Here is a 12,532-nt window from a genome sequence, read left to right as displayed (position 1 = left end):
GGCTGCTCAAGCCGCTTTCATCGATATACGTGACGCGTCTCCTTGTCCTTGCATGATCATGAGCAGCAACCTCAAGAGTGCGAGGGTTTTATCCAGCGGTCGCTCACTCTCAAGTATAACGTGGCGGCTCAGCGCGTGCCCGAGCCGCATACGAACAATCGCGCGCGATCCACACACATTTCACAGCATTCTTGGTCAGCTTCACGCCATCTTTCATTCGCCCCTCGGGACTCTAGAACACATGCATGCTATTATACACATCGAGAACCTGTCTACCGCGCTTCGAACTGGACCTGGCCGTCAGCAATTACCCAATGGTGCGGGACAATATCCAAGCCGAGAAAGGCGACTCACGACTGCTCGTCAGCGAATACTCCCGACAGGCGGCTGGCCGAAGTACTCACTCTTGTGCGTGCGCGGCTTGTACATGACACGGTGCCCGCACTCGCGGCAGCGGATCAGCTCGCCCATCTTAATCGACGTTTTATGGCCGCAGTCTGATGTCAGCAAGCAAGAACAAGGATGGGAGTGAGGAGTGGGGGGCAGTGTGCGCAGACTGTGACCAGCGCGCGCTCGAGGACCCGGAGAGCTTCAAGGAGCACAAAGGGCGCTACTGCAGCGCGGAGATTGCTGCGGAGGAACCCGCCGATAGAAGGACGGAGACTCGATGGTCGACAAGAAACCAAGACTCACCGCCGCAGAGGTACTCGCTCGCCTCGGTGGGCTTGGGCGCGTCGCGCTTAGGCAGGTGCGACTCGTCTGGGCGCGACGACTGGTAGGGGTTGGACATGATGGATGTGCGGTGTGGATGTGGTGGATGAGCGAGATGATGAGTTGCCGGGATGAAGTTGTTTGCAACGAGCGCTTCGAGGCGTTAGGTGGCAAATCTACCCTTTGACTTTCATTTAGCCCCGTTTCTAATATCATCTCTTATACTCTGGCAAATGCCTTCAGTTGCCGCCAGAAAATATTCCGTGTGCACTGTTATCACCAAAAGTTGACACCTCCACCACCACTGAAATCTTCGATCTGCTACTCACCCAAGTACCACACACCACGCACGATGCCGCCCTCCGCCGCCGCATCCAAGAAGATTAAGGCCAAGAAGGCCGCTGCTGCGCCGGTCGACGCCGCGCCCCCTGGTGCGCTCCCCGCCGGCTTCAAGCCGCAGCAGGCGCGCAAGGCTGTCGACGCGCTGCTCGCGTACCACGAGAAGACTGCGGCGGAGCGCGAGCGGACAGAGCTCATCGCGCGCGACGAGTATATTTGGCTCTCGATCAACACCAAGACGGGGAGCACGCGGAAGAAGCTCATGCCGGTGAAGATGTGAGTTTGGATGGACATGCGGCGAGGTGGGATAGGGTAGTGGGTGTGATGGGCGATCAGGACGGGCTGAGCTCGGCTGAGCGAGGCGAGGATAGTGGAGACGCAGATCATGGACCTCGGATAGCTATGGTTCACGCTGACCTTGAAGCCAGCTCCCCACCCCCGCCCTCCCCCCACCGCCCGCGACTTCCGTCTGCCTGTTCACCAAGGACCCGCAGCGCGAGTACAAGGACCTGTTGGAGAAGCAGGGCGTCAAGTTCGTGGACCGGGTCGTTGGTGTCGAGAAGCTGCGCGGCAAGTTCAAGCCCTTTGAAGCCCGCCGGCAACTGCGCAACGACCACGACCTGTTCCTTGTCGACGACCGCGTGCTCCCCTTGATGCCCAAGCTGCTCGGCAAGATGTTCTTCGAGGCCAAGAAGACGCCTATCCCCGTCAACGTCCTCCGCAAGGACCTCAAGGCCGAGCTCGGCCGCGCCATCGCCTGCACCTACTTCCACCCGTCGACCGGGACGTCTCAGTAAGTTGTGGCAGCGGATCCCGTCCACGTACACCCTCTGACCCCAGCTCCGTGCGGATAGCGACTCCTGGCGTGACGACGCCTGCGGAGACCGTGGCAAACCTTCTCGCGGCTGCGCCCGCCGCTGCCGAGCTCGTGGGCGGGTGGGACAACGTGCTTTCAGTCGGCATCAAGACGAGCACGTCGGTGCTGCTGCCCGTGTGGAGCGCGCCGTTGACCGGGCGATTCAAGGACGCCGCTGCCGACGCTGCCGAGGAGATGGAGGTTGAGGAGCCTCAGCCCAAGGCCACCAAGGCCAAGGCCGTCAAGGCTACCGACGCGAAGGAGAAGAAGGCCGCGCCCGAGCTCAAGAAGAGCTCGACCGTCGGCTCGGGGGCTAAGAAGGCCAAGGCGGCTGTCGTCGGCACGCCCAAGCCCAAGACTAAGGCCAAGGCTAAGTAGATACCCATCCGTATAGAGGCTCGTTTGGACCACATGTATGCATGTTTACTGAGGCGGTGTGGGATGGTACGTCGCTGCTCTATGAGCTGAGGTGGTGGGCTCTCCTGATCGCGGCAAAGCCGCATAAAATTGAGAACAAAGGATCGCAGAGGCTGGGCTTTCCGCCCTCTTCTTGCAGAGGTTGAGAAGGGCTCTCTCCTCAAGCTCAAAGCAACACTACTTTGTGTTCGTCTGGTGTGCTCACGAGAGAGCAGCGTGTCTGACAAAACCGACGAAGGCCCTTTGCAACTGTCGATTAGTCCTCGTGGTGTAGTGGTTATCATACTCTCTTAGGGTCTTGCTATGGGAGTGGCCCCGCGTTCGAATCGCGGCGAGGACCGATGGGATTAACTTCCCAAAGGCAATCGACCTTTTGGCTGGCCACACGCAGGTTGACTAACCTCCACCGGATCATTACCTCCCCACCTTGTTTGGCTCCTCTCTGCTTCTCCCTCAACTTACTTTCACTCATCAAGAATGGCAGAGACAGATGCCGACGCAGTGATTCCTCTTCAGGAATGGCTGAAGCTCTTGCAGACGCATGGCGTGCCGATGCGAGCAGCTATGGGGCTCGCCGCCAAAGCATACAAGGAGCATAACACGCGCGAGAAACTCGCGAAACTCCCTGTGGACAAGTTTGTGCCGGACAAGGAGGGGCGCAAGTCCGTGGTCGTCGCTCTGCGCGCCATCACAGCTGGTAAAGTAAGACCCCTACTCCCCAAGCGCTTACACAGACTGCGAAGAAGAAGCGGGCGCGGGACGACGACCTCCTTCTTCCGCTTGAGCCAGCGGCGCCGACCCTTCCGAAGACTCTGGACTTTCACGAAATACTCGACCCGGAGGTACGCCGGCTCTCGCCTCAGCTGTATGGGGCGCGAAGCGCAGCTGACAGCAGCAACTGATCCCCGTGACAGTCACGGTCAACCGCGCGCCCGTCAAGACGGCGTGGGCGTACACTGTTGCGCGCCGGCTGGGGTTTGACGCGCAAGAAGCTCTTTCTCTGGCGCATGTGTACGTGCACATCGGGAGCATGAAGCACGCGCTCTCGCTGGGAAACATCTACAACGCCCAACAGACGCATGAAGCAGAAGAGGAGATCCGCGAGCTGCCTGGCGAAGCGGACTACCGGCGCCCCGGCGCACCAACGTCGCCACAGAAGCGGAGGGGACGGGGTGAGGTGGTCGAAAAGGCCGTCGGTAGCAGCCAGCCGTGGGTCATGCTGCTGCGCACCAAGTAAGCACCGGTTTCTCGCTGGCTTCAGATGCGAGCTCACACCAGAATGTATGCCACAGACGCAAACGTGTGCGCGCCCGAACAAAAGCTGACGCTAGCCCCGTTATTGAGCGCCCGGACGGTACATGGCGCGCGATCCAGAAGGGCTTGCCCGTCGAGCCGAGTGTCGTGCGTTGTCCTCGCGCGGGGCGCTGATTCCAGGCGTACCTCTACATCACACGAGCGCTGAAGGACTTGACGCCGCACGTCATGGGCGCGATGCAGCTGGTCGCGAATTCGTACGACCCAGAGGAACTCAACGCCGCTGGAGTGGCGATATATGTCAGTTTGCGGAGTTTGAGGCTGATGGCAGAGCGCGTTCAAACCTGACGTCGTCGAGTGGGGGCAGCGAGGCGGTGTTGCGGTGGCGGATATTCTGGACCAGATCAAGACGAAGGCTGATGACTCGGCGGAAACGGAGGTCAAGGCAGGGCATGAGGGGCCGCCCGAAGGTGAACCGGCAGCACGGGCGGAAGTTAGACCTCCAGCAACGCCAGCATCCCCAAGGTCCGAGGCTTCGTCCCTAACACCTGCGCCGAGTGAGGACGCAGCTCCTGAGGCTGCCCAGGAGGCCGCGCGGGAAACAGATGAGCCCCCAGCCAAACGGCAAAAGGAGATGACGCTGGAGGAGTACGAGGCGATGCTGGACGATGACTTTGACGAGGAACTGTACAACATCCCATGATCTAGATGTTCCTATTGCATATAATGAACTGCCTCTTCAAGCACAGGGTGCATCATGTATCAGATTGTATGGTGCGGAACGAACCACCGCCCTGCACGAATAAGGCCGAAGCCAGCAGGCGGGGTCAGAAAATGCGCCGCTTGATCTTCCGAGATTGGCTTGACCCCGCGACGTAATGATCCCGAAGGGACGCGCGGAGTAGGTCGGCCAGACACGAGTGCAAGCACAAGGGCCCAGGCCTTCTTCTCGGTGACAGAATGTGGGAAGGGGGGGCTAGAGGGTAAGGAGGAGCACGAGCGAGGATGAGAGGCAGAGGTAGTCAGTGGCTTACGTCAGTTGGGCCGCGCCCGGTGCTATAGCTACATGCATTGTTGTCACCTCCCGCTCTGCAAGAACTGGACAAGGTTAGGCGGAAGCCCCTGCGCCATGGCCAGCACCTTGGCGCCCATCTCATCGCCGCCGCCCTCAGCCCATGTCTTCGCGAGGATGGGTCGGAGGGTAAGGCTGACTACCCTCGCAATAAGATCCGTGACGTCCGGTGCGAGGCGGCGCCACTGCGCAAGATTGGAGATCAGCTTAATACGCCGTCGTACGAAGCGCCGCATAGCGTTTCGTGCCGCAGGGTTGTAAGGAGGTGCTCGGGTCGCCATTGGTCCTGCTGCTCCGGCCACAGCCTGGGCGAGAGTGGTGATGGTCGAGGTGAAAATGTCACTCACGGCGCGCACGAGCGCCTGATACTTCCGATGATCCTCCCCGAGGAGCATCCCAACGAAATCGACTACGTCGCGTAACCTGCGCGTCTGTCTCGCCGAGTAGGGGTCGTAGGTTTCCTCTACCGCGCGAATGAGGTATGGCACGACAACCTTTGATACCATCTCGACTGAGAGGTCGCCCTCAGGAGCAACCTCCGGCTCGAGGTCCATTGCGTCGTCGTCGTCCACATCAACTCGCGGGCGCGAGTATCCATAGAGCGCGCGGTACCACCCAAATGAGTCAAGAGTTGTGTCACTCTGTGCGTCAGCTCGCTGTACCGTACGTCCGTAAATACACTCACCCGCACTGGGTCCCATCCAACCATCTCGCCACGCGCCCAGAACTCCCACGCCTGAACGAGCGAGAGACCGCCAAACGCGCCTTCATACTCCTCTGGGTACCGCTTCCGCCAGTCGGCGAACCGCACGGCAACGCCAAGCTCAGGATCACGCAAATCCTCAGCCTTGACGTCTTCGAGGAGAGCATGAACGCGGCGCTCAACCTCGCGCTGCGCGGCGTCGTAGTCGTCCGAGAGGCTCTCGTCTAGGTCGTCGTCAGTCGAGAAACCATCCTCATCTGGCGCAGCAACAATGCCTCGCCTCCGCGCACGACGATCGGCATGCGCCTGCCGCCGCATCTTGCGCGACTCTGAGTTTGGCGCACTCTCATTTGCGCTCTGCTCCTCTGGCCGCGTCTGGGTAGGGGCCACACCGAGTACAAGTGCGAGGTCATCCGAATCGTCGCCTGCGCGCCGGGCAGTAATTCGCTCAGCTCGTTCCCGTGCGAAGCTGTTTGCGTCCTTCTCAATCGTGTCGAGCAAGGGCACTTTCTCCTCGAGAAAAAGGCCAAGAGTCTCCACCCATCCCTGGAACTCCTCGACCCAAGCCCGCTTGCCCTCAGTCGACTCGACCTGTTTACGAATGTCACGTTCCTGTTCCTCAAGGAGAACGAGCTCACGTGTCGCATTCTCGAGGTTGCGCTCGTTTTCGTCTTTTGTAGCCTTGAGCGCCGCCATACGCTCCGCTATCCTCGCGGTTGCCGAGCCAATGGTCGGCACCGGTCGAGACGCCGGGATTGGTGTTGGGATGTATCCTGCCGTCTTGACTTTCTCCTTCGGCAGCCTCACCGGAGCAGGCTGTACACCACCACGTTCGACAAGCGTACGCTCCCACTCGCGGGTCTCCTCGTCCGACTCGCTGTCCATCTCACTGTCGTCAGCGCCGACGTATATTCCTCCGCGTCAAACTCACCGGTCCTCAATCAGCTCGCCAATCTCGCCCTTCAACCGTTGCGCCGCCCGCTTGTTTGCGCTTTTGCCAAGATAAAGCCGATCGTTGACCCCAGTGTAGTCTGCGAGTCCCTCGTCACCTTCCTCGCCTTCGTCCTCCTCGCGCATGAGGCGGGACTCTGGGTGGGGCTCCTTGCCGAGCGAGATGTAGTCTTCCCCGGGCTCTATACCGTGTCGCCGGGCGTGAACCGCCGCCTTGCGCCGATTCTTCGCCGCTGCAATAGCCGCTGGGTCGGGAATGCCGGCCGCGCTGTCCGCGTCGATCTCTGTGGCGTACTTTTCCCTTGCTGCAAGGCTGACGTGACCTGAGCCGCTCTCTTCTGCTGTTGGAGCACGCGTTGGCGTCGCCGCCTTCAGCTCCGAAAGATAATCGGCCGAGTAAGACTGAGGGGAGGCCGCCGCAGCGGCGCCTGGGGAGGACGCGATAGGTGTGCTTGCACGTAGCGCCTGAGAGAGCAGCGACTTCTTCTGCTTGAACGCTGTCGAAGACTCCCCCGACTGATGTTAACTCGCCGTCGATGGACACAGCTTACCTCATCATCGCCTGCAAAGCTCAGTCGACCACCCTTCCCCTTCATGCCCTTCTTCTTCGCCTTGGCGCGGTTGAGGACAGAGCCAGCCTCTTCCTCGTCGGCTGCCCCGTCAGACGCCATTGACGCACTCGGCTGAGCGAGCGGCGAACCCACGGCTGGGTCTTCGTCCTCGGCCTCCCGTGTCCTCGCCCTGGCGGAAGGACGTGGGCGCGCCCTTTTGATGAACATGGTGTATAGAGAAATACGCAACCCGAGGGTAATGACGGTGAGTGGCTTCGACGTTTTGGTGGCGATAGCGGAAGCAATTTTGGGTGGCAACATGATGAATGACAAAACTACAAGCTACATGAAATCTGCCGCCCCCTTTCGACCACCTCGCGCGGGTGAGGACTTGCGGGGACGATGATCTGGCTGCTCGGACTTTGTCAAGGCAGCCTCTTGGACGGCGACGGATGAACTTCCGAGGATAGGAGCGGTTTGCTGGCCCGGAGCGACCTTCTCCACCCACTCACCGCCGGCATCATCCTCCGCGCGCGACGGCTTTACCTTCTTCTTTGGCTTGAACGAGGCCGTCTCCTCTCCCTCGTCGCCCACATCAAAGGAAAGAACCCCCTTTCGCTTTTTTTTCTTGTCCTTCTTCCTCTTTCCAACCTCCTCCTTCCTCTCGTCCGCGTTGCGACGGAACATGGGCTTGAACGTGTTGTAATCGAGCGGCCCCTCTTCGACAGGGAAGGGGTCCTCGGGCTTCTCTTCCAATACCACCACCGCGGTGGTCGCAGCAGGCTCGTCGTCGTCGTCTTCCTCGTCATCACTGGCAAAAATCGCCTTGAAAATGTCGATGCTAGGCTTGGTATATGTGAGGATATCACGGCCTTGGTTCACATCATCCGCCATCCCGACTTCACCCAAGGTGGTGGGCACCCGTTCTCCCTCCTCCGCAGACGGGGCCTCAGACCTGGTCTCCACCTCCGTCCCAGCCTGGTGTGTAAACTGCGACTCGAACGACAGTGGCTCAGCACTCTGCAAGGTGGTCGGAGTAGCTGTCCCGCTCTTTTCGCCAGGAGGCGGACCTTCGGGGTGAGGGTCGGGAACGTGGAAGCGGCGGCAGACCAGCTTAACAGGATAGAAGTCTTTGACAACGCGCGTTAGCGGTCCGTAGTTGCCATCCTGTGCCGCTTGCTGCCGTGGAGTGAGGCTCTGCTGTATTTCGATCTCCGTGCTCTGAGGCTTAGAGAATTCATCCGACGCATTGGAAGGATCGTAGAGGTGCAGTCCGGGCCGGGGGACTTTGGAATCGCTGCTCGCGAGTGACGAGCTGCCAGAAGTGAACCGTGACGATAAAGCGTACGACATCGGACGAAAGACGCGCGCCGACTGCGAGAATGTCTCGAGCTCCTGGTTGATGTCATTGACACTTGCCGATGGAAGCAACGTCGGGAATGGCGTCTTGGTGTTGTAGGTCTGTGACCGCAGGTATGACTTGTAGCGTTCCTGCTTCTCGCTGTCGTCTGAATACGGCATGAACCCTTGTAAGGCAGCAGATGCCGTGCGTGGGGACAACGGTGGGATTACTACCTCGGTCGCCCTCTCCGGTGGCAATTCCTGTTCTTCCACCCTCGAAAGCGACAGTGGTGGCGCAGCCGCTTTAGTTTTGGCTGCCGCCGCAAATGCTTGCAATCGTTCGCGATCCTTCTCCGATATGTACTCCCACACGGACTTGGCGGAAGACACGCGTTGTTCCTCTCCAAGAGCAACTCCGCGCTGGATGTAAGCTGAATTCCGCCACATCAAAGTCAGCTCACCTGTCCATGCGAAAGTGGCCTTCCTGGTTCGCCACGGAGAGCTTCCTTTGGGGCGGCGCTGTGCTCAAGTTGTCGTGCCGTCTGCGCGACGGCGTCCCAAACTCGAGAGGGGCTCGGCTGCCAATCACTCGGGATATCAGGAAAGGCCCACCTGAGCCGTTAGCGCTACTCCAATGCCAAACTCACCAAGTTTCTGTGGGCACACCCTTGGGATCTAGCGCGAAACCTGCCAAAACTGGCCGCCCATCGTGCCATCTCTCCGCACTGGCTGCGTTGCGAGCCCCATCAGCCACAGTATTCGAGGCGCCGGGCTGCCCCAGAACAATCATGTCACCATCTACGTCCTCGTCATCGAAAACGTAGTGCGTGCGGTCCGTGGCGTCGGCGCCGTAAGGGTCGTGATCGTCTTCTCCCGCGACCCATGCTGTCATGTTAGTGTGAGCATAACCTTGGTAGCGCACTTGATTGTTTTCGTGGGATTGCACCCATCCCTCGTCCTTTCTCATATCCCAAACCCGACCTGTCGTCCTTCGAGTCGTATACCAGCAACCTTGTATCGCGGGGTGCATAGAGGTGCTTGCTTGCCTCCGCTTCGTCGTCCATATCGGCCTCTAATCCGGCGCGAACCCGACCCAGCTTGCCCTCCTGTACCTTGAGCTTCCGGAGCGTTACGCGGGGCCCGATCCCCTGCCCCGGCCGCCATCCCAGCTTCTGCAGGATCAAATGGCCGACGGACGACTTGGCTGGTATAACTAGCGACTCGAGCGCTGAAGATAGGCTGTGCAAGTCAGACTCCGCAGATCGTTCAACTCACCTTTTGTCCCCCAAACTGCGCTCTCCCGCAAATGCGTCAGGCTGGAAGGTCTCGGTGTTCTGCAGCTGGCGATCCTCATTCATCTGCTGGCGGTCCTCCTCGTCCATGAAGTCTTCTGCGCTTTGCTGGTACGTTGCGCGACTTGAGCGCGACGACTTGAAGGTTGACGGCGTCCATCCTAACTGTCAGAGCCGTCTCATACTCGTCCTTTGCTCACCTTCCTTCGAGCCCACTGTGTTAAAGTAGCCAGCGGACCAGCCGCCCGTGAATGCGCCGTGGAAGCGGCGACGTCCTTTCTCATCACGGGCCTGTTGTCAGAATTCAACTACTTCAAAATGCTATGCGGCCTACCTCTTGCTGCCATACTGGCAAAAACTCCTGCTTGTCCTTCTTGTGATCGCTGAGCGCCGGGAGAGGTGTTCCGATCTGTATGTAAGTGACAAGTATGGTACAGCAAGCCTACCTGAACGAAAGACTGGTTCAGGTAAGCGCTCTTGAGGTTGACGTTTTCGAGCTCGAGCTTGTGCTTAAGCCGCGATGTCATGGTGAACAAGATTCAGTTGACGTCGGCATCATGATCGACGAGTTCAGCATCTCTCAACACCAAGGATGTAGTGCACCTCCACTTGGCAGTCACGTGGGTATAATTCCGCTTCACCCCCCGGATATCTGGTGAGCCGAGTGGGTCATCACTGGCGCGCAGCCCACAGTCTTGCATTCATTTCATCAAATCCACACTCATTTAATCACGATGTCGCGCCCGTTACCGCAACTGGGAGGGAACCGTGAGACGCTCGAGATTCTCAACCCCTTTCTACAGGTGTTGCGCTCCGATGCACCTATCAGCATCCCCCTCGATACGCTCAAGGGCGCACTCGGCCATTTCCTCGCCACACTCGACGGCGAGCAGCTGGACAGCTTCGTGACCGATATCCTGAGCTCCAAAAGTCTTTGGCGCGCTCTGTCTCCATCTGGCATTGCAGAGGCTGTACGACCTGCGCCCGTGGTCAAAGCACGCAACCTCAAGCCGGACCTCAAGGACGGATGGTTTTCTCGGGACAAACTTGGCAAGGCGTGCCGCTCGTGGCTAGAGCAGATCTTCAGCGCAAGCAAAAAAGCCAAGAGTGAGAACGCGGTTTACTTCTACATCGGACTTCTCACCGGAACCGACGACGCGGAGGACGTCAAGTGGGGCCAGCCGCGGGAGGACATTGAAGAGGAGGTGGTCGTCGCCTTGTCAGAGCGCTTGTACCCAAGACCCTCCAGACACTCGGAGAAGGAGAAGGCAAAGGAAACAGAAGATGAGCTGGAGCCTCCTTTGGAGACTTACTGCCGCGCAGCGAGCCATGTCGATGCCGCGAGACTCCGTGTTCTTGACCTGAGGGTGAGCATCCAGGCTTCTGCGCTGACCGACAGAAAGTCGGGCCTCAGCTTCATCGCGCGATCTTTGAAAGCCTTGGGTATCCCCCACTAGCTGTGGACCGGACGAAAATGGACCTCAAGCTCGCGAAGGCGCTGTCTCGTGGTCTGTCGCAGACGCTTGTCGCACTGTCGCAAGGAGGTGAACGCAACCAGGCGTTTGCATGGGACGCAGCAACGGCGTATGTCGCGCGCATGCTTGACTGCGGGGAACGTTTCCAAAGGGAATGGGCGAAGCCTACCATTCCAGCCGCGGGGAGTATCGGTGCGTAGGCGGGCATAAGATTTCTGCTGATGGACAGAATGGGAGAGGCAGAAGGCCGCGTTGGCATCATTCACGCAGGTCACTTGGCCCGTCGTCGAAATAATGCTCGAGCCGCATAGCTACGCAAGTAAGCGGGAGCGCGTTGGCCTCGCATCTCACATTGTCCTCACCTTGGGCAAGTTCGCATCACTCGCACAGGACCAGGAAACGTCGACAGAAGGTTATGAGAGCGTCCTGTACGGGTGTCTGGACCTGATCGCGGCAGGTGGCGGCCCAAAGGCAGTGCGCCAGTTGCTCGAAGACCTCAACGAGCCGAAGGTCTCGGACTCGCTAGCAGGGTTCATCCTCATTGTCGCGGAGCAGCTCATCCGCCTGATCGATGCTGAGAGCATGCGGGATATCGTATTCCCTCTCGCTCAGAAGTAAACCTCCACTTCGGGACTTTACAAGCTGACGGCAGATACATAGTTCGGCCGCAGCACCGCGCGAGCTTTGAAGCGGCGAACGCGCTCTTGCTCACGCTCCTTGACACGGCGAGCAGCACGCTCGCGGCAGACATGACGCAAGGCCCTTTCGTGGACGCTCTCTCCGTCATCCTTGCACACAGCCTGCTACGCCACGCTCGCGACGAGGCCGTCAAGGCAGAGCAGCTCGGAGCGGCATACCCGCTGGTGGTTCGCGCCGCTGGGCGACGTAGCACCGACTTGGTTGAGAAGTGCGTCTCCATGCTCGACAGCGCGACATTCCCGACGAAGGACTACGAGTTCGCTGTCAAGAAGATTCGGATTCTGATCGCGCCTGCGATCCCGCGCTCGCTCATGCCTGCCTACCTCGACAGCATCGCCAAGATCATCACCGACACGCCACGAGAGAGCGAGGCGCGCCTCGAGTTGGCCGGTCTCACGTTCAAGGTCGTCATGGGAGACATGCCCGATGAAAGCAAGCAGATGGCGGTGGAGTGGTGGCTGCGATGGCGTCGCCGCTTCGAGGGCGGCACCGACGAACCTCAGGCCCGGTTGTAGTTGTAATCATGTCCAGTATGCATATTCAGATAATTTTGGAGGTGGTGTAACGTGCGTATGCCGGGGTGGCACATTCCGCACTGAAGTGTATGGCGGATCCGTTGGTCCACGGTGAGGACGCAGTCCAGAATCTTCTAGACAACTGTCAACAACCCGGGAGCGCTTGCCCATCTCCGTATTCTGAGTAGCGTCCGCGAAGGGCCGGCTGTCGGCTACCGCCGATGGCGTTGCCGCCGGCAGATGGGACGGCCCTTCTATGCAGAGACGGTGGCTGATGCCGGTCTTAGCCGTTGTGGGGTAGGGGACGAATCGATTGCCATTAATACGGACCAGTATGCCTGCCGACTTGCTGATAC

General features: G+C 59.4%; 6 protein-coding genes across 6 annotated transcripts; 3 read left to right on the top strand and 3 right to left on the bottom strand.

The window, feature by feature from the left end:
- Positions 1–363: 363 nt before the first annotated feature.
- On the bottom strand, positions 364–790 carry COLE_03267 (uncharacterized protein; the record flags this gene model as incomplete). The annotated part of the gene is made up of 2 exons (XM_018423486.2): positions 364–497; positions 694–790. 2 exons carry the CDS (start codon positions 788–790, stop codon positions 364–366), a joined length of 231 nt encoding a protein of 76 aa, XP_018278058.1.
- A 273-nt stretch (positions 791–1,063) lies between these two features.
- COLE_03266 (uncharacterized protein) lies at positions 1,064–2,284 on the top strand (the record flags this gene model as incomplete). The annotated part of the gene is made up of 3 exons (XM_018425795.2): positions 1,064–1,326; positions 1,475–1,843; positions 1,891–2,284. The coding sequence occupies 3 exons, from the start codon at positions 1,064–1,066 to the stop codon at positions 2,282–2,284; spliced, it is 1,026 nt and encodes a 341-aa protein (XP_018278057.1).
- Positions 2,285–2,800: 516 nt separating this feature from the next.
- COLE_03265 (uncharacterized protein) lies at positions 2,801–4,280 on the top strand (the record flags this gene model as incomplete). The annotated part of the gene is made up of 6 exons (XM_018426191.2): positions 2,801–3,025; positions 3,058–3,165; positions 3,219–3,556; positions 3,655–3,724; positions 3,758–3,877; positions 3,909–4,280. 6 exons carry the CDS (start codon positions 2,801–2,803, stop codon positions 4,278–4,280), a joined length of 1,233 nt encoding a protein of 410 aa, XP_018278056.1.
- A 374-nt stretch (positions 4,281–4,654) lies between these two features.
- On the bottom strand, positions 4,655–7,082 carry COLE_03264 (uncharacterized protein; the record flags this gene model as incomplete). Its single annotated transcript, XM_018420881.2, has 4 exons — positions 4,655–5,290; positions 5,335–6,241; positions 6,284–6,819; positions 6,855–7,082. The coding sequence occupies 4 exons, from the start codon at positions 7,080–7,082 to the stop codon at positions 4,655–4,657; spliced, it is 2,307 nt and encodes a 768-aa protein (XP_018278055.1).
- Positions 7,083–7,196: 114 nt separating this feature from the next.
- On the bottom strand, positions 7,197–10,014 carry COLE_03263 (uncharacterized protein; the record flags this gene model as incomplete). The annotated part of the gene is made up of 8 exons (XM_018420880.2): positions 7,197–8,615; positions 8,657–8,807; positions 8,843–9,080; positions 9,118–9,434; positions 9,471–9,648; positions 9,688–9,778; positions 9,822–9,896; positions 9,934–10,014. The coding sequence occupies 8 exons, from the start codon at positions 10,012–10,014 to the stop codon at positions 7,197–7,199; spliced, it is 2,550 nt and encodes an 849-aa protein (XP_018278054.1).
- Positions 10,015–10,221: 207 nt separating this feature from the next.
- COLE_03262 (uncharacterized protein) lies at positions 10,222–12,176 on the top strand (the record flags this gene model as incomplete). Its single annotated transcript, XM_018423485.2, has 4 exons — positions 10,222–10,854; positions 10,887–11,154; positions 11,192–11,576; positions 11,615–12,176. The coding sequence occupies 4 exons, from the start codon at positions 10,222–10,224 to the stop codon at positions 12,174–12,176; spliced, it is 1,848 nt and encodes a 615-aa protein (XP_018278053.1).
- Positions 12,177–12,532: the final 356 nt, after the last annotated feature.

The sequence above is a fragment of the Cutaneotrichosporon oleaginosum genome (genome assembly GCF_008065305.1).
Source record: "Cutaneotrichosporon oleaginosum strain ATCC 20508 chromosome Unknown ATCC20508_contig03, whole genome shotgun sequence".
In the NCBI taxonomy this organism is placed as follows: Eukaryota; Fungi; Basidiomycota; class Tremellomycetes; order Trichosporonales; family Trichosporonaceae; genus Cutaneotrichosporon; species Cutaneotrichosporon oleaginosum.
Note: the sequence above shows the minus strand (reverse complement) of the source record. Positions and strands in the feature narration are given on the sequence as shown.